Below are 20,278 nucleotides of genomic sequence, written 5' to 3'. Positions count from 1 at the left end.
GGGGGTGCCTAAATACTAACACTAGCCTTGGCTCCACCACTCCAGGACCACTTTAAGCCCTGCCAAGGAATATAACTGATAAAAAAAAGTGTTACTATATCTGCAGATTAACTACAATTGGCAATTGTGTCAGAAGATGTGGTTAATATTATGGGGTTCTCCAAATGTGACGCAAAAACCAGCATTCTGACAGAGCAAGTGGTGCATTTGCTATATATCCATAGAATGGAAAAGCATTCTCCCACAACTTAGAAAAAATTTAAGTGAACAAAGTCCCATAATAAGAACACAATAATGACAGTTTAAACAAGATTAGCAACCTGTTTTGCAATATAACTGAGCTCCACCGAAATATCTCCAGATGAATTTCCAGACCCCACAACTATCACTGTCTTCCCTTGGTACTCCTCACAAGTTTTGTAGAAACGACTGTGAATGTAACGGCCTTTGAAATGTTCTATGCCTATAAAGAAAAATAAACATCTATGATGAAAACATTACAAACTATTTTAGATTTCATTTACAATGGTTTTAAAACCACACCCACCTCCAGAGATACAGAAAGTGAATTTGTGAGCTACTGAGCTGAATCTAGTTTTTCAATATCTAAGGTGGGCCTCCAATCACCCATGATGAAACATCGAGAGCAAAAAACAGGGTGGGGGGGGGGGTTTTACACAATTTTTTACTATGCTTCACCAATATTTTTTTACGGAGTATCCAATTAGTACGGAGAATCCAATTAGATCTCCCGTGAAAAAATATATTTTCTCAGCCGAAAACACACAGGTTCAGTGAAACCTATGTATTTTCACCACTGCAGCCCAGAAAAGCCAGCACATCTTGGATTTTGCTTTGCCTGCCAAAGGCAGGTGAAACAAAATCCACAATAAGCCATGGCAACCCCTCCAGTCAGTGTTTAGTGGCCACTGCAGCAGCAGCAGCAGCAGCTGGGAACTGCAGGGAGGGCGCCCAGAAGCTGGCGCCCAGCTCTGTGGAGCCACATCTCCCCATGGACCTATGTCTCACCCTCTTCGGGTGCCCAGCCAGGAGGGGTCATGTGACAGGGGCAGGGCGGACCATGAAATGTCAGAGCATGGAAGCAGCCAGTGGAGCCAAAGGACAGTGCTATGCACCGATGCAGGTAATGGAAGCATTGATAAGCCGTGGCTTGTCGGAGCTAATAGGATAGCTCCCCGTAATATCATTACCCGCAGTAATATACCACAGATAAGTGGATATCCCTGTGTGTATACAACTTTGGGCAAAAACACTTCCAGGATACGTTCCCAAACCTATGTATTTTCACGATCGCGAGCGCGGATCCCTGTGGGTCTCGGAAGAAAATGCCCATTATGTGCCAGCATCAGGGCTACCTAGAGCTACCTGGATAGCCCCCAGAGGATCAATTAGATGCAGTAAATTACCGCAGCGAATTAAAATTCCCCCCATAACATTTTTGAACCAGATGCTGTTTAGTGCTGGGTTTACTTACCATTTACTTGCATTTCATTACTTATGCCTGAGCTGGGGCTTAAGCATGAGTATATAAATTATAATAAATTAAAAGTATAAATATTATGTTAATAATAAATATATAAATGCTTGCTCTCTTCCAGGTACAAATTGCGTAGACAAGAGGCTAATTTACTCTTTTCCCTGTCCACTTGCCCTGCTTCATCTGAGCTGGTCATTATATTTGAAGGTTTCGGTCACTTAGGAAAAATATTTTAGCAGCCTGTTTGGTAACAGTTTGGGAGCTGAGGACAGCCAGATGTAAAGCTCTTTTGAAGTCCCAAATGGGATACTAGCTAAAAAAAAAGAAAAAACCATTGTGCGCTAGCAGGGGCAGATTGGGATGAAAAAACAGCCTGGGAAATTTATGGAAGCATCCCTAATGGGGGTGAAGCCTGATGAGGTGGTGGGGTCTGTTGAGATGGGCTGATTGTACACAATTGCAGCCTTCCTTGAGTCTTTTGCTGCAGTTGTGTCTGAGACCAGGGGCGGATTGGGAACTAAATGTGGCCCTGTACTATTGTATAGAAGTGGCCTGACATGGGCAGCACAAGAGGTATAGCATACCATGTAGCCATGACAGCATCACTGGATGAAAGAGTTGCTGTACTGCAGAGATGGAATAACTGAATGAATGGGGCCAATGCAGTGTACTGAGTGAGGTGGGATGCCTGCCATGTGGGGGGTGGGGCCACATGACAACACACAAAACAGGCCCCACAGACATGTAGGCCTACCAGGAATCTTCCTGGTGAGCCCTATGGCTAATCCACTCCTGTGCACTAGTTTTACAGTAATATATGAATGGGAAAAACAGGTTGAGTATCCCATATCCAAATATTCCGAAATACGGAATATTCCGAAATACAGAATATTTTGAGTGAGAGTGAGATAGTGAAACCTTTGTTTTCTGATGGCTCGATGTACACAAACTCTGTTTAATACACAAAGTTAATAAAAATATTGTATTAAATGACCTTCAGGCTGTGTGTATAAGGTGTATATGAAACATAAATGAATGTTATGAAAGTTATTAAAAATATTGGCTAAAATTACCTTCAGGCTGTGTGTATAAGGTGTATATGAATCATAAATGCATTCTATGCTTATACTTGGGTCCCATTGCCATGATATCTCATTATGGTATGCAATTATTCCAAAATACGGAAAAATCTGATATCCAAAATACTTCTGGTCCCAAGCATTTTGGATAAGGGATACTCAACCTGTACATAATAAAATAATGTCCATAATTCATAATGGAATCAATGGGGGTAATTCTGAGTTGATCACAGCCAGTGGCGTCACAAGGCGGGTGCGGGGGGTGCGGCCCGCACCCGGGTGTGACACCTGGAGGGGGTGGCACCAAATGTCAGCTCCTCCGCAGTGACAGGAGCCAGGTGCTACAGTGAGAAAGTCTCCTACAGCACCCGGCTCCTGTCACAGAAGAGGAGCCGACAGTGGACGGAGACTGGCTCTGGGGGAAGCCCAGCATCTCCGGAGATGCTGGGCACGCCCCCAGAGTGACGATTCCGGGATCCCACGAAGCCACGCCCCTAAGTGCAAGGACACGCCCCTTTTTGCCGCGATCGCGGCAGGAGATCAGGGGTGCGCACCGGGTGTCACCACACCCGGTGACGCCTCTGATCACAGCAGCAAGTTTGTTAGCAATTGGGCAAAACCATGGCCCTCATTCCGAGTCGTTCGCTCGGTAATTTTCATCGCATCGCAGTGAAATTCCGCTTAGTACGCATGCGCAATAATCGCACTGCGACTGCGCCAAGTAATTTTACCATGAAGATAGTATTTTTACTCACGGCTTTTTCTTCGCTCCGGCGATCGTAGTGTGATTGACAGGAAATGGGTGTTACTGGGCGGAAACACGGCGTTTTAGGGGCGTGTGGATAAAAACGCTACCGTTTCCGGAAAAAACGCAGGAGTGGCCGGAGAAACGGGGGAGTGTCTGGGCGAACGCTGGGTGTGTTTATGACGTCAAACCAGGAACGACAAGCACTGAACTGATCGCAGATACCGAGTAAGTCTGAAGCTACTCTGAAACTGCTAAGTAGTTTGTAATCGCAATATTGCGAATACATCGGTCGCAATTTTAAGAAGCTAAGATACACTCCCAGTAGGCGTAGGCTTAGCGTGAGCAACTCTGTTAAATTCGCCTTGCGAGCGATCAACTCGGAATGAGGGCCCATGTGCACTGCAGGTGTGGCAGATATAACATTTACAGAGAGAGTTAGATTTGGGTGGATTATTTTGTTTCTGTGCAGGGTAAATACTGCCGGCTTTATTTTTACATTGCAATTTAGATTTCAGTTTAAATACACCCCACCCAAATCTAACTCTGTCTGCACAAGTTATATCTGCCCCCCCTGCAGTGAACATGGTTTTGCCCAACTGCTAACAAATTTGCTGCTGCGATCAACTCAGAATTAGGCCCAATATCTGCTAGCATGTATATATAACACTGGGGAACAGTCAATATGTTACCAGGGATTTAGGAGTCGATTTCGATAAATTTTGTGCTCCTGATCATGAATATACCATGCTTACTTTTCAATTGGCTCTAGTTTTTGAGATATGCATAGGTCTTTAATATTTATGAAAAATTAAATTAAACAATGTTAAAAATAGTTAAGATTTTTTTAATTCTGATTAAATTTGATTCACAAAATGTTACAAAAAGACACAGGATAATTACATACATACAGTAAGTGTTAGGAAGCTATGAGAACCATTTCTTGTAGGATTTTCTTGGTATTCTTGTTGCGGGAAGTCCCTCTGCAGAACCCAACGGTAACCGGCCATCATGTGACCATCCCACCTTCCTTGCTATCTTTCTTCCATTACCTGAATATCCTGGTGGAACTGTTCACCCTGCTCTTTGCTTAAATCTCCTAGATAGGACAGGAATGGATCTAAATGGCTGTACAAATAATGTACTTTAATACTCATGTTGGCACCTACTTTGTCGAAATATTTCTCACACGTCCTAGAGGATAGTTACTGAGGAAACTTCAAGAACCATGGGGTATAGACGGGATCTGCAGGAGACATGGGCACTTTAAGACTTTGAAGGCGTGTGAACTGACTCCTCCCTCTATGCCCCTCCTCCAGACTCCAGTTTTAGAATTGTGCCCAGGCAGACTGGATGCACTTGGAGGCAGTGACGTGCGGTGAGGTAATTGCCTGGGGAGGCACTGGCTAAATGGTCAGTTACCACCCACAAATGGCCTCTTCCTGTTAATCACCTTGCAAACGCCCGTGTGATCGGATTTTTTGCACCATCCCATAGCTCATCGGCGATGCTCGTTGATGTTGTTCAGATTATACACATATATTATGCCACACCGTAGAGCAGATCACACATATACATTATGCCAACCTGTACTACTCTATACTGTATGTGTGTGTGTCGCTGTGTGCAAAAAACGGCATTGGTGCCCCCCCCCTCTGTATGGAAGAGAGGGGCAGTGCGTGCCACAGGCGCGTGAAAAATATATAGAGGCGTGGCTTCATGGGGAAGGGGCGTGGCCACAAAATAATACCAATTCATACTACGGTGCACAGTAGTCTCCATTATTCAAATTACGCTGCACAGTAGCGCCACTACACCAGGTAGAGCCCCTTTTACACATTACGGCAGCCAGTCCCCCTTTTTACACATTATGACAGACAGCGTCCCTCTTTTTACACATTACGGCAGACAGTGTCCCCCTATTTACAGATTATGGCAGACAGTGTTCCCTTTTTACACATTACGGCAGACAGTCCTCCTTTGTACACATTACAGCAGGCAGCGTCCCCTTTTTACACATTACGGCAGACAGCGTCCTCTTTTTTACACAGTACGTCAGACAGCGTCCGCCATTTTTACACATTACGGCAGACAGCATCCCCCTTATTACACATTACGGCAGACAGCGTCACCCTTTTTACACATTACGGCAGATAGTGTCTTCCTTTTTACACATTACGGCAGACAGCGTCCCCTTTTTTACACATTACGGCAGGCAGCGTCCCCTTTTTACACATTACGGCAGACAGCATCCCCTTTTTACACATTACGGCAGACAGCGTCCCCTTTTTACACATTACGGCAGACAGCGTCCCCTTTTTTACACATTACGGCAGGCAGCGTCCCCTTTTTACACATTACGGCAGGCAGCGTCCCCTTTTTACACATTACGGCAGACAGCATCCCGATTTTTACACATTACGGCAGACAGCGTCCCACTTTTTACACATTACGCAGGCAGCGTCCCCTTTTTACACATTACGTAGGCAGCATCCCCTTTTTACACATTACAGCAGACAGCGTCCCCTTTTTTACACATTACGGCAGACAGTGTCATGATTTTCTACACAAGTTCAGAGAGAGAAGAAGGAATGCGGTGGTGAAGGAGACAGTACCTTATAATAATAGTACCTTACTGAACCGTACTGCCCGGCGGTGATACCAACAGCACTCGCCGGCGCCGCTCACAGTCGCAGCAATGTGGTTTTGAGAGGAGGGGACTCACTCCACTCTTCAGGCTGGGCCACCTTCTTACTTGTTCGTTAAGGCCCACAGCCGGCCCGGCAGCTGCGTACTACAATGAGTCAGCCGAACTCATTAGCGCTGGCTGTGGGAACCTCAATTGCGACCCGGCCATGAGAGTTACCAGCGCACCACAGGGCGCCGAACAGAGCAGCTTATGCTGGGGAAGCGGGGCAGGCACCCGGCAGCTGTCACACTACAATCAGTGCGCTGACAATCTGCCGGGAGCCTGCAACAATGGGTTATCCTGGTCTGTCAGCGGCCTGGGTACGGTGGATCTCTGCGGGAGGGATGCCCCTGGGCATGACAGATTATTTCAGCGGCCCCCACACGGACTGACCTCCCAGGTAAACTCCAGCCAATCCGCCCCTGTCTGGCTAGTAAGATTACTTGCATCCAGCCCATGGGGGGGCATCTGACTCTGCCCATCTGTTCCAGCCAACCCCCTGTCGCTGTCCAATCACATCTTCCTAATTGACAGGGGTGTGCCTTGATGTGGGCTGAAGGCACAGCCCCTGTCAATGAGGCAGTAGTGCTGGTGCCACTTTTCATTCATTTTTCAATGGGCTTTTCCAGCCCGCAGCATGGCCCCACCCCCTGCCCAGCCCCGCTTCAGGCACTTTATTATTGTCTGTAGCTCCCATAGAGATTTGGCTGCATTTTTACATTAAAAATTATTAAAATAATACAAAGTAGAATCTATATTATTAGTATCTTTTTTGTATTATTTTAATCATTATGACAGGGGAGGCACTGCCTCCCCTGACTGCACGTCCCTGCTTGGAGGAGCTCTACTGAGTTTCTCTAAAAAGACACTATGTTAGGTTTTTTATTTTCAGGGAGGACTGCTGGCAACAGTCTCCCTGCATCGTGGGACTTAGGGGAGAGAAGTCAGACATACTTCTAGTGAGTTTAAAGGCTCTGCTTCTTGGCTACAGGACACCATTAGCTCCTGAGGGTTTGGAACACTAGGTACGCCTAGGGATTCACTCCCAGAGCCCGCCATCACCCCTCTTGCAGAGCCAGAAGTCAGAAGACAGGTGAGTAGAAGAAGAAAAGAAGACCAGTGACGGCTTCTGAGGTAGCTCCTGAGGGTTTGGAACACTGGATCGCGTTGCGCGCCATTCTCCCACACACAGCGGCACTAGAGGGTGCAGGGCGCGGGGGGGCGCCCTAGGCAGCATAAAACTTCTCATTAAGGCTGACAAAGTGGAAAATAAATGCCTAGGCACTAAATCCTAACCCCCGCCAGTGTAATTATATTAAAAAATAGCGGGGCTGAAGCGCACCATTAAGGGGGCGAGGCTTAGCCCTCACAGCTCTCATCAGCGCCATTTTCTCTTCACAGAGCTGCAGAGACGCTGGTCCTTCCTCAACACTGCTGTACAAGTAACAGGGTGCAAAATGGGGGGGTGGGCACAGTTAATTTGGTGCAAATATAAGTATAATAAAAGCGCTACAGGTCTGAAGCTTTATATTAACGTTTCAGAACCGGGATTGAGCGCTGGGTTGTGAGCTGGCAAACTCCCTCTGTGTTTCTCTGACAGGCTTTCCTGTGGGTCTGTCCCCTTTTTGCCCAGTGTGTCTGTGGGTGTCGGTACGCTTGTGTCGGCATGTCTGAGGCGGAGTGCTCTTCCCAGGAGGAGACTGTGTTAGGGACAGAAACGGCTGTGGGAGTGACCCTGTCGGTACCACCGACTCTTGATTGGGTAAATGTGTTGAATGCCTTGAATGCTAATGTGGCTCTTATTAATAAGAGATTAGATTGATCTGAATCTCAGAACCAGGCATTGAAGAAATCTGTGGAGGATGTGTTATCACAGGTTCAGACGCCCTCGGGATCACATAAACGTTCATTTGCTCAGTTTGCAGACACAGACAATGATACGGACACTGACTCCAGTGTCGACTATAGTGATGCCAGATTAGACCCAAACATTCAGTACATGATTGTGGCAATAAAAGACGTGTTACATATCACTGAAGACCCTGCGGTTCCTGGTACTAGGGTCTCTATGTATAAGGGAAAGAAACCTGAGGTAACGTTTACTCCCTCTCATGAACTGAATACTCTGTTTGAAAAAATGTGGGAAAATCCTGACAAAAAGTTTCTGATTCCCAAAAGGATTCAGGTGGCGTATCGGTTCCCCTCTGAAGATAGAGAAAAGTGGGAGTCATCCCCCATTGTGGACAAGGCTCTATCATGGTTGTCTAAAAAGGTGGCTTTACCGTCTCCTGACACGGCAGCCCTTAAGGATCCTGCGGATCGTAGACAGGAAAATACGTTAAAATCCATTTACGTCACCACAGGTACACTGCTCAGACCGACCATCGCATCTGCGTGGGTGAGTAGTGCTATCGAAAAGTGGGCAGAGAACTTGTCATCTGATATAGATACCCTAGATAGGGATAGCATCCTGTTAACTCTGGGTTATATCAGGGACGCTGTGGCCTACCTAAAGGAGGCGGCGAGAGATATTGGCATTTTGGGATCAAAAGCCAATGCCATGGCGATTTCAGCTAGGAGGGCATTGTGGATTCATCAATGGAATGCTGATGCTGACTCTAAGAAAGCTATGGAGTCTCTCCCATATAAAGGTAGTGTCTTGTTTGGTGAGGGTCTCACTGATTTGGTATCTACGGCTACCGCGGGTAAGTCGTCATTTTTGCCTTATGTTCCTCCACAACAAAAGAAAGCTCACCACTTTCAGATGCAGTCCTTTCGGCCAAATAAATACAAAAAAGGCCGAGGTTATTCCTTCCTTGCTAATAGGGGAAGAGGAAAAGGTAAAAGATCTCCGGCCGTGGCAGGTTCCCAAGAGCAGAAGTCCTCTCCGGCTTCTGCCAAATCCACCGCATGACGCTGGGGCTCCTCTGCGGGAGTCCGCACCGGTGGGGGCACGTCTCAAGCTCTTCAGTCAATTCTGGGCTCGTGCGGCCCTGTACCCATGGGTTTTAGAAATAGTGTCCCAGGGGTACAAACTGGAGTTTCAAGACCTTCCCCCTCACCGATTTTTCAAATCGGCCTTACCAGCTTCTCTTCCGGACAGGAAGGTTGTATGCGATGCAATACAAAAGTTGTGTCTAAATCAAGTCATTATCAGGGTTCTCCCGTCTCAACAGGGAGAAGGCTTTAATTCAAGCCTGTTTGTGGTCCCGAAGCCGGATGGTTCGGTCAGACCAATTCTGAACCTAAAGTCCCTCAATCTTTACCTAAGAAAATTCAAATTCAAGATGGAATCTCTCTGAGCAGTGATCTCCAGTCTGGATGAAGGGGATTTCATGGTGTCGGTCGACATAAAGGATGCTTACATACACATCCGCATATATCCTCCGCATCAGGCTTACCTGAGGTTTGCTATTCAGGATTGTCATTACCAATTTCAGACGTTGCCGTTTGGTCTGTCCACGGCTCCGAGGATTTTCACCAAGGTAATGGCGGAAATGATGGTTCTCCTTCGCAAGCAAGGAGTCACAATTATCCCGTATTTGGACGATCTCCTGATAAAGGCGAGATCCAAAGACAAGCTGGTGCAGGACATTACGCTCTCCCTGACAGTTCTACGACAACATGGTTGGATCCTAAACTTTCCCAAGTCACAGTTGAATCCGACGAAACGTCTGTCGTTTTTGGGAATGATTCTGGACACAGAATTACAGAGAGTTTTTCTTCCAGAAGAGAAGGCTCTGAAAATTCAGAGTTTGGTCAAACAAATTCTGAAACCAGCGGGAATGTCAATCCATCAATGTACTCGATTTCTGGGAAAGATGGTGGGGGCCTACAAGGCCATTCAATTTGGCAGATTCCATGCCAGAGTGTTTCAGTGGGACCTGTTGGACAAGTGGTCCGGATCCCATCTGCACATGCACCGGAAAATAATCCTGTCCTCCAAGACCAGAATCTCACTCCTGTGGTGGCTGCACAGCTCTCACCTCCTAGAGGGATGCAGGTTCGGGATCCAGGACTGGATCCTAGTGACCACGGATGCGAGTCTCCGAGGCTGGGGAGCAGTCACACAGAGGGAAAGCTTCCAGGGAAGATGGTCAAGCCAGGAAGTTTGTCTACACATAAACATTCTAGAGTTAAGGGCCATTTACAACGGCCTTCTTCAAGCGGAACGTCTCCTTCGCAACCTGCTCGTCCTTACCCAGTCAGACAATATAACAGCAGTAGCGCACATAAACCGCCAGGGCGGAACAAAGAGCAGAGTGGCAATGGCAGTGGCCACAAAAGTTCTCCGCTGGGCAGAAAGACATACAAGCGCTCTGTCAGCAATCTTCATTCCAGGAGTAGACAACTGGGAAGCAGACTTCCTCAGCAGAAACGATCTCCATCCAGGAGAGTGGGGTCTTCATCAAGAGGTCTTTGCAGAAGTGACAAGTCTTTAGGGAATTCCTCAAATAGACATGATGGTGTCTCACCTCAACAAGAAACTTCAGAGATATTGTTCCAGGTCGAGGGACCCTCAAACAATAGCAGTGGACGTGCTTGAGACACCATGGGTGTTTCAGTTGGTGTATGTTTTCCCTCCGCTTCCACTCATTCCAAAGGTGCTAAAGATCATAAGAAGATCAAAGGTTCAGGCGATCCTCATTGTTCCAGACTGGCCAAGGAGGGCTTGGTATCCAGATCTTCAGGAATTACTCATAGGAGATCCCTGGCCTCTTCCTTTACGAGAGGATCTGTTATAGCAGGGGCCGTGCGTATATCACGACTTACCGCGGCTACGTTTGACGGCTTGGCGGTTGAACGCCGGATCCTAGCCCGAAAGGGTATTCCCAGTGAAGTCACTTCCCACACTTCTTCAAGCTAGGAAAGGAGTAACGTCAAACCATTACCACCGTATTTGGAGAAAATATGTGTCTTGGTGTGAATCCAAGAAGGCTCCTACGGAAGAATTCCAGCTAGGGCATTTTCTCAATTTTCTGCAAGCAGGTGTGGATGCGGGCCTAAAGTTAGGCTCGATTAAAGTACAAATTTCGGCCTTATCGGTTTTCTTTCAAAAACAATTGGCCTGCCTTCCAGAAGTTCAGACTTTCGTGAAAGGCGTTTTGCACATCCAACCTCCATTTGTGCCCCCAGTGGCACCATGGGATCTTAATGTGGTGTTGCAGTTTCTTCAATCACATTGGTTTGAACCTTTACAGAAGGTAGAGTTGAAATTTCTCACTTGGAAAGTGGTCATGTTATTGGCCTTAGCATCCGCAAGGCGGGTGTCTGAGTTAGCGGCTTTGTCTCACAAGAGTCCTTATTTAATCTTCCATGAAGATAGAGCAGAGTTGAGGACTCGTCAACAATTTCTGCTGACGGTGGTTTCATCGTTCCACATGAACCAGCCTATTGTGGTGCCAGTGGCTACTGACGCCTTTGCTGTGTCAAAATCTCTCGATGTTGTCAGGGCTTTAAAGATTTATGTCACCAGAATGGCTCCACTTAGGAAAACAGAAACTCTGTTTGTCCTATATGCTTCCAAAAAGATTGGAAATCCTGCTTCCAAGCAGACTATTGCACGCTGGATCTGTCATACGATTCAGCAGGCTCATTCTACGGCTGGATTGCTGTTACCGTAATCAGTGAAGGCCCACTCTACCAGAAAGGTGGGCTCATCCTGGGCGGCTGCCCGGGGGGTCTCGGCATTACAACTCTGCCGAGCAGCTACTTGGTCGGGTTCAAACACTTTTGCGAAATTTTACAAGTTTGATACCCTGGCTGATGAGGACCTCATGTTTGGTCAATCGGTGCTGCAGAGTCATCCGCACTCTCCCACCCGTTCTAGAGCTTTGGTATAAACCCCATGGTTCTTGTAGTGTCCCCAGCATTCTCTAGGATGTATGAGAAAAAAGGATTTTAATACCTACCGGTAAATCCTTTTCTCTTAGTCCGTAGAGGATGCTGGGCGCCCGTCCCAGTGCGGACTCTATCTGCAGTTATTAGTTATGTTTACACACAGGTTGTGTTTCTGTTAAAGTCAGCCTGTTGCTGACATTGTTCATGCCGTTGACTGGAGTTCTGTTAAATGCCATGTTGTACGGCGTGTTTGTGGTGTGAGCTGGTATGTATCTCACCTTATTTTAACAATAAATCCTTCTCCTCGAAATGTCCGTCTCCCTGGGCACAGTTCCTATAACTGGAGTCTGGAGGAGGGGCATAGAGGGAGGAGCCAGTTCACACCCCTTCAAAGTCTTAAAGTTCCCATGTCTCCTGCGGATCCCGTCTATACCCCAATTGTTCTTGAAGTGTCCCCAGCATCCTCTATGGACTAAGAGAAAAGGATTTACCGGTAGGTATTAAAATGCAAATTTTAGCATGTTGTGGACTAATTCCTGATAGTTGTCTGCCTTGTCATTGCCAAAAAAAAAAATTGAATGACAGTCACATAACTCAGCCATGCTTCAGTTTCGGTTTTAGTCATAGATGTGGTAAAGTTTGGATCTTTCACCAGTTTCCATATCTGTGGGCTGTCAAAAATGACTGCCTTTACTTTTTCAATGCTAAGAGATGAAAACGTTCAACAAATATACGTGAAACAATCGCCTAACTTGTCCAAAACGTTTACAAATTGTTTCATTAAACCCAGTTTAATGAAAAATTGTTTCATTAAAACCAGTTTGATATAGAGAGGCAGCAGTTTGATTTTTTTGTCCTGTCTATTAAGGGCTCATGAATGATGTTGGCTTCTCCTACAGTTATAACTTCTCTTGGAAGCCATACAGTTTGCTGCCAGTGCTTTTGTTTTGCACAACTATCCCATAAGCATTTGTGGCAAGGATACTTAGTATATACATTTTGCTGCCCAAGAAGAAAGTTTACCATTTTTAAATCAACACAAGCAGACCACTGATGCTGAGAATAGGCTATTTTTTCTAAGAATACCTTGATATTTTCATACTGTTCTTTAAGTTTTGTTGAATGACCGATAGGAATCGACACAAATTTATTCCCATTATGCAGTAATACGCATTTTAAGCTCCTTTTAGAACTATCCAAGATGAGCCGCTAGTCTTCTGCTTGGTAGTCTGGTAAGTCCTTCATCTGGAGAAGTTCAGGAATATTGTTGCAATATACAAAATTGTTATCTTGGCTAAAGAACATCAGTATGGCTTGCTCTCTACTTCGATACGACGCTACAGTTACATCCGATTCAAGACAGTGCTTTTCGTGAAGTCTGGTTGCTAAAAGCTCAGCTCCTTTTTTCAATAAACTCAAGTCACGAATTAAAACGTTTAGTTCCTTTTGAGAAAATTTGTTTGGAGTAGAGGAAATTTCTTCAAACTCACTTTCCTCTGTGTTGTCACTTGCACTTAACATTTCCACATCATCACATTCAACTTTGCCCAAAAAACTGAATGATGGTACAGGTAAATATTTGCTATGTGGTATTGGTTGCTTTGGAGAATTCATACTTGGGTATTCCCATTTGCATTTCTTAAATCGATTCATACCCTTCACATTTACAGCACAAAAATAGCAGTCACTCAAGTGATCTTTTGGCTCACACCACATCATAGGTATGCCGAAATTAAGTCCTTTTCGATCACCTTTAGTCCAATTGCGGAGTGATTCCATGCAGGATTTACAAACTTTGGCCCTCATTCCGAGTTGTTCGCTCGCTAGCTGCTTTTAGCAGCATTGCACACGCTAAGCCGCCGCCCTCTGGGAGTGTATCTTAGCATAGCAGAATTGCGAACGAAAGATTAGCAGAATTGCGAATAGAAATTTCTTTGCAGTTTCTGAGTAGCTCCAGACTTACTCCTACACTGCGATCAGTTCAGTCAGTTTCGTTCCTGGTTTGACGTCACAAACACACCCAGCGTTTACCCAAACACTCCCCCGTCTCTTCAGACACTCCCGCGTTTTTCCCAGAAACGCTAGCGTTTCTCCGCACACTCCCAGAAAACGGTCAGTTTCCGCCCAGAAACACCCACTTCCTGTCAATCACACTCCGATCACCAGAACGATGAAAAAACTTTGTTACGTAGTGAGTAAAATACCAAACTTTTGTGCTAATTTACTTGGCGCAGGCGCACTGCGAACATTGCGCATGCGCAGTTTGCGACTAATCGCTCCGTAGCGAAAAAAAATAACGAGCGAACAACTCGGAATGACCCCCTTTGTAAGGCACCCATATCTTGTCTTGCTGGCTTATGTGACATCCAAAATAAGTCTGAAATACTTGTTTTATGAATATAGTTATATCTTTTCTGCCTTTTGCAACACTATTTTTGCCACAAATATAACAAAAAACATCAGGGTTGTTAGTACACCGTTTCCGAGAAGAATTAATTTTTACGACGAAAACGTTTTGTTTCCACACATTCAGTGCTAACTCCCAACAAAAGCCGAGGATGTACTGAACAAAACAAGCCCAATCAGTGGGAAATTGTGGTGGGACAGAGAGAAGGCCGCTCAAAGGAACAGGAGGTGTGCTAACTGAGTTACTCAGTCCTCTCCATTACTCCTCTCTGTATGCTGCGAGGAGGTGTGGCTGTGGTCTGAGGATGTCCCAACAGGCTCATCAGTGCACTACCATGCCTCCTCCTTGCATAAGTGAGGAGCTATGAATGTATTATGTGTCTCAAACTTGACTACCAGCTACGGTAGGGATCCGGTCTGAAGATCGACAGTGTCTAGGTCAACAATGTTTAGGTCGACCACTATAGGTCGACAGTCACTAGGTCGACATGGATGGAAGGTCGACAGGGTTTCTAGGTCGACATGTGCTAGGTCGACAGGTCTAAAGGTCGACATGAGTTTTTCACATTTTTTATTTTTTATTTTTTCATTCTTAACGATCCACGTGGACTACGATTGTAACGGTAAAGTGTGCCGAGCGAAGCGGTAGCGGAGCGCAGGCACCATGCCCGAAGCATGGCGAGCGAAGCGAGCCATGCGAGGGGACGCGGTGCACTAATTTGGGATCCCGGTCACTCTACGGAGAAAACGACACAAAAAGAAAAAATCCTCATGTCGACCTTTAGACCTGTCGACCTAGCACATGTCGACCTAGAAACCCTGTCGACCTTCCATCCATGTCGACCTAGTGACTGTCGACCTATAGTGGTCGACCTAGACACTGTCGATTTGATGAACCACACCCCTACGGTATTACAAATAAAATAAATTCTTGTTATTGTTGAAAGAGGGTAGTTGTTAAAAAATCAAAACTAAGTTGATTCCGTTAAATATAGTGGCATAGACTAGTAAGGTACTTCAAATGGAGAAACTAACTGAGTTTTATAATTTTTCATTAATTTGAAAACTGGAGCCAATTCAGCTATAGCGAAGATCTAATGCGAAAAAAGGACCCACGAGTACTCGCAAACTGATCTTAAATACTTGGCAACAAGAAAAAAAAAACAGTTTTTGCTCCCCAGTGTAATCAGTGGAGATAGGCCCTAACACATGTAAAATATTAACTCCTTAGCGAAGGTATAGTAATAACATACAAAAAATAATTAGGGTGCTAACCACAGCTGCTGATACCAAAAAGTATTTTTATTTATTAGTTTTATTATTAAAAATTTCAATATTAACAATTAAAATATAATCACATAACATACTGTACACACATGGAAAAAGTCATCATCATTCATCAGAATGTTTTGCGCAATGAACTTTCCTGGATACCACTTCCAAATGTATACAAAGATATAACTGCTATAATACAGGATACTGCACATTGGGGGAAATGTATGAAGCAGTGATCAAAGTGTAGAAGTTACCGTAGCAACCAATCAGCTTTGATGTAGTATTTATGAAGAACAGTCTATAAAATGATAGGTAGCAGTTGATTGGTTGCCATGGGCAACTCTTCCACTGGCACACTTCTCCGCTCTTTTTACTGCTTCATCCCATGATACACCTTTTCCACCTAAATCCTGGGTCCAACTCGGGATATTGAACATGGCTCCAACTCGGGTTGAACCTGGCCTCAGACGCCATTTCCACTGCACTTCGACCCGGGTTATTCCTAATGAACCCGGGTAAGCTCTGTAATCTGATATTGTAATTGTAGCCCAAAAATCTTTCTGGTAATTTGGCATAAAATGGGGGAATTCAATTGTTATTGCTCCCAATCTCCCTTCTAAAGTGAGGGGAGATCGCCTGCGCTATATACAATTGATGTCCCCTATCGCACTGATCGTGCCCATTCGTGTCAGGATTAGCTGCGTAATACGGCTAAAACAGACTAAACAAATATGCACTATCTGGAAAAGTGCCGTTTGGGTGCGAGCTTTTCACACATTTCAGCTCGCCACCCTTGTCGGGTGCAAGCTGAAATGTAGATACTGGCAGCCAAACGGAGCTACACTTGAATAGTTCCATTGGGTGCCATATAGTGACTGCTGACTACAAATACGTGAAAATAAAGCAATGTGGGAGTGCTGGGAGAGTGTATTAATGACACATTTTAATTAAAACATTGTGGTATAAATACCATTACACAGATAAACATATAAAAATATAAAACCAAACAATGGCGGCTGTTTCTTCAGAAGAAACGGAAAGCACTTGAGGTCGAGAAACGCATCAAGGATGCTGGATATATGGATGCAATCAGCTACTTGACACCATTATTCCACCTGCTTCATTGCCAAGACCCTGTCCTGCACACTCACAGGGTATCTTCCTCCCTCTCTCCATTTAGCCTCAACCCGCGGCTACATTCAGCGCAGCACACCTGAGCCAGACTCAAAACGGAGAGGAGATACCGTCCAGCGGTAACCGTCAGCTAAACGATCCCCGCAATTGAGCTGCCGCACACCCGCCTCTGTGCAGCCGCCAATCATCTGCACGGAGAGGAGATACTGTCCAGTGGTAACCGTCAGCTGCACGATTGCCGCCCACCGGGGAGTGTATTTTAGCTGTGCAAGTGTGCGATCGCATGTGCAGTCGAACGGTACAAAAAAACTTTGTGCAGTTTCTGAGTTGCCCAGGACTTACTCAGACGCTGCGATCACTTCAGCCTGTCCGGGGCCGGAATAGACGTCAGTCACCCGCCCTGCAAATGCTTGGACACGCCTGCGTTTTTCCAACCACTCCCTAAAAACGGTCAGTTGCCACCCACAAATGGCTTCTTCCAGTCAATCTCCTGCGATCGACTGTGCGAATGGATTCTTCGTAAAACCCATCGCACAGCAATGATCCGCTTTGTACCCGTGCGACACGCCTGCGCATTGCAGTGCATACGCGTGTGCAGTTCTGACCTGTTCGCAGCTCTGAAAAAACGCTAGCGAGCGTTCAGGTCTGAATTACCCCCTTGAGCCGCTGCTCAGTGCAGCCGCATATAATCTGCATCCCAGCCCATGGACGCACGTCTGGCAAAAGACCTGGCACACAAAGACGGCTGTCTCCCTGGTATTCACCTTAACCTGCTTCAGAGGGTTTGTACACAAACAGGAAGCTTGACCCTTTAGTGGGTAAGATACTCACTGACGTACCATTTCCAGCGATGCTCTTTACAATGGATGTTTTTTAGGTTTAAACCTTTTGCCATTTATCACAAAGACTCGCATGACTGTGTATCACTCAATGATACAGTAACTGTTTCTAACCACACAGTTCAATGCGCTACATTCTTCATTATATTGTTGCCAGCAGCCTATTATAGGAATCTTCACCATTGTTTGGTTTTATATTGTTATATGTTTATCTGTGTAATGGTATGTATACCACATTGTTTTAATTAAAATTTGATATTAAAACACTCTCCCAGCGCTCCCACCAAGCTTTTATTCACTCTGTTGTTATTTGGGGCTAGCCCGTCCCATCCCGGTGAGCAGATCTCAGAGTCTATTTGGTTGTTTGTTTTTTCAGGAGCGCCAGTTTATTTACATTTCTTCGACCACAAAAACATTTGAATCTCGCCCATTGTGTCTCATGTGCTAGTAAGCCTAATAAAATATCAGCACGATCATATTCTTGTAATATTTGGAAAATATTTGGTTCAGCACCAGTACACAAGGAGATATATTAAGGGTGAATGAACACCTGGCCATTTATATAAAAACCTCAATATTTTGTACACCACAATAATTGTTATATAATCAATTACAGTACTCACCCGGAAAACAGTGTAGTGGCAAATAAGGTTCATTATAATGGCCATTGCAAACTATCACTGCATCAAAAATGGCTAAGCTGCTCTTCCCATGATGTTCTGTGACAATATCCCATTGTCCTGCTGTGGCAAAATCTTGGCGTTGCTTTACACTGCAAACTTTTGTCTGCATAGAATTAAGAGAAAAGATTAAGCATATCAGTGACACATCGCAGGATTTAATAGAATTAAATCTGTGGAATAAGCATACATTTTGGAACGTCAGCCAAACAACACTGTAACAGCAGAATAGAGTTAATTACTACCAGGAAAGACCTTATTTAATAATAAAAAACATGAACTGTATATATTATTGATGTTACTAGGTTGACCAATTCAAAAGCGGAAATAAAGGAGACGGTGGTAAGCGGTGAAAAATAAGTTACCACTTGAGAAAGCTCTGCTGTCTCTGGCGCTAATCACTAGTAAATGTAAAAGCAGGGTGAGAGCCTTTCTCCAGCGCTTTCACTGGAGATTATGTTTATCACCACTTCATAAATAGATTTCCTTACATTAAAAGTAAATCATATACAAGCAAGTACATAGTCCTATTAAATAAACAACAGAGGTGTTATGACTGCCTTTGTCATATTTTAAAAATGTTACTATAGTAACTGAATTATTCATGTAAACAATGCATTTATTATAAAAAGCTGCAACATATTCTGCACATCTTGTACAATACTCACTGTACGTAATGGAGTTTAGCTATTAATATAATAATACATGAATCATGGTTAATACAGTTTTCTTAATACATAATAGTTAATAGAGATTAGTTAATATCAATAAGTTAATTAATTAAAAATACATAATAGCAGAGTTCAATTGAAAATATATAAAATAATATCAGTTAATATCATTTAGTTAAGTGTAGTATTATTTTCATCATCTTCAATCCCAGTTTGGAAATTGAGACATTTAAGGCTGAATCTAATCAGTGTAAGCTACACACACCGTAATTGGTCTCCAGGACTATTGGTGGGCATAAATAAATAAAGAACGCAATACTGTATTGCAGTATCAGCTTGTTGTCAAGGATGTAGTTACCATAGTTTCAGGGAGTGCAGTTGCTATGGTGCCCAGAGCTGAGAGGGGCCCACCATCCATGTCAAAGTTACATGTGTTATATACATTTTTCACAATTGGTAGATATATAGAGGTCCATAAAAACATTTGTCATGGGGCCTACACAGAGCCGTCACTAGGGTTGGTGTCACCGGGTGTGGTAACTCATGGTGTCAACCCCCCATGGACCTCCACACTGAATACTTAGTAGAGATGTGCACCTGGTAATTTTTGGGGTTTTGGTAGTCCCTACAGTATTAATAACCTCAATAACATTTATTTCCACTAATTTCCAGTCTATTTTGAACACCTCACAGCTCACAATATTATTTTAATCCAGTTTAGGCCAAAAAGTCGCTGGATGACTAAGCTAAGCGACAGAAGTGGGTGGCACATCTAGGAGTGGCACTGCAGTGGCAGACAGGATGGCAGTTTTGGAAACTATGCCCAAAAAATGCTCCAGAGAGCACATAACGCAAAGAAATAAGGTGCAAGAGTAATTGTCTTCCCACCCACCCTCCCTTATGTTGCATATATTAAACAGGACATGCACAGTTTAAGAAACTAATAATTTCAGCGACAGGGACCATCACTTGTGGCTAAAATGATTGGTTTGTTTGGGGCCCCACAAAACAATTTTTTAAAAGGAGTTCCTCCATTAAGAATTACTCTGAGGATGGTGATGATGAGGTGTTAATTGTATTATAATCTTGTTCAATAAATTTAATGTGTTCGCCGCAAATGACGTAACATGGTGGAAGTGCCTAAATGGCTAATGTTCCTACCGCTACTAAATTCTGCCTCACAAATGGAACAGATGCTTTCATAAATATTGCCAGGGTCCCACATCCAAGAGGTGTTTTTTTGGTGTTATGCCCAGGCATCACAATGACTTTCTTTTTATCACGGTCAACAACTGCAGCCACTGGTGGCTGACTTACACAAACAACATCATCATCAACATCCTCACTGTCAGATAGAACACACATATTCCCCTTATCCTGTCCCACTTCCACACAATAATCCTCAATTTGTATTACAGTAT

At 44.6% G+C, this 20,278-nt stretch overlaps 1 protein-coding gene across 1 annotated transcript in view; it reads right to left on the bottom strand.

Moving 5' to 3' along the window:
- Window positions 1-20,278, bottom strand: part of LOC134956863 (dimethylaniline monooxygenase [N-oxide-forming] 2-like) — a 105,752-nt gene that overhangs the window by 46,553 nt on the left and 38,921 nt on the right. The window contains exons 3-4 of the mRNA XM_063938756.1: window positions 18,130-18,292; window positions 321-463 (exon numbers count right to left, since the gene is read on the bottom strand). Coding sequence (XP_063794826.1) covers window positions 321-463; window positions 18,130-18,292 — 306 coding nt within the window. The remainder of the gene's footprint in view (window positions 1-320; window positions 464-18,129; window positions 18,293-20,278) is intronic.

Source organism: Pseudophryne corroboree, chromosome 9 (genome assembly GCF_028390025.1).
Source record: "Pseudophryne corroboree isolate aPseCor3 chromosome 9, aPseCor3.hap2, whole genome shotgun sequence".
Taxonomy (NCBI): domain Eukaryota; kingdom Metazoa; phylum Chordata; class Amphibia; order Anura; family Myobatrachidae; genus Pseudophryne; species Pseudophryne corroboree.
This window is presented reverse-complemented; position numbering and strand designations above follow the sequence as displayed.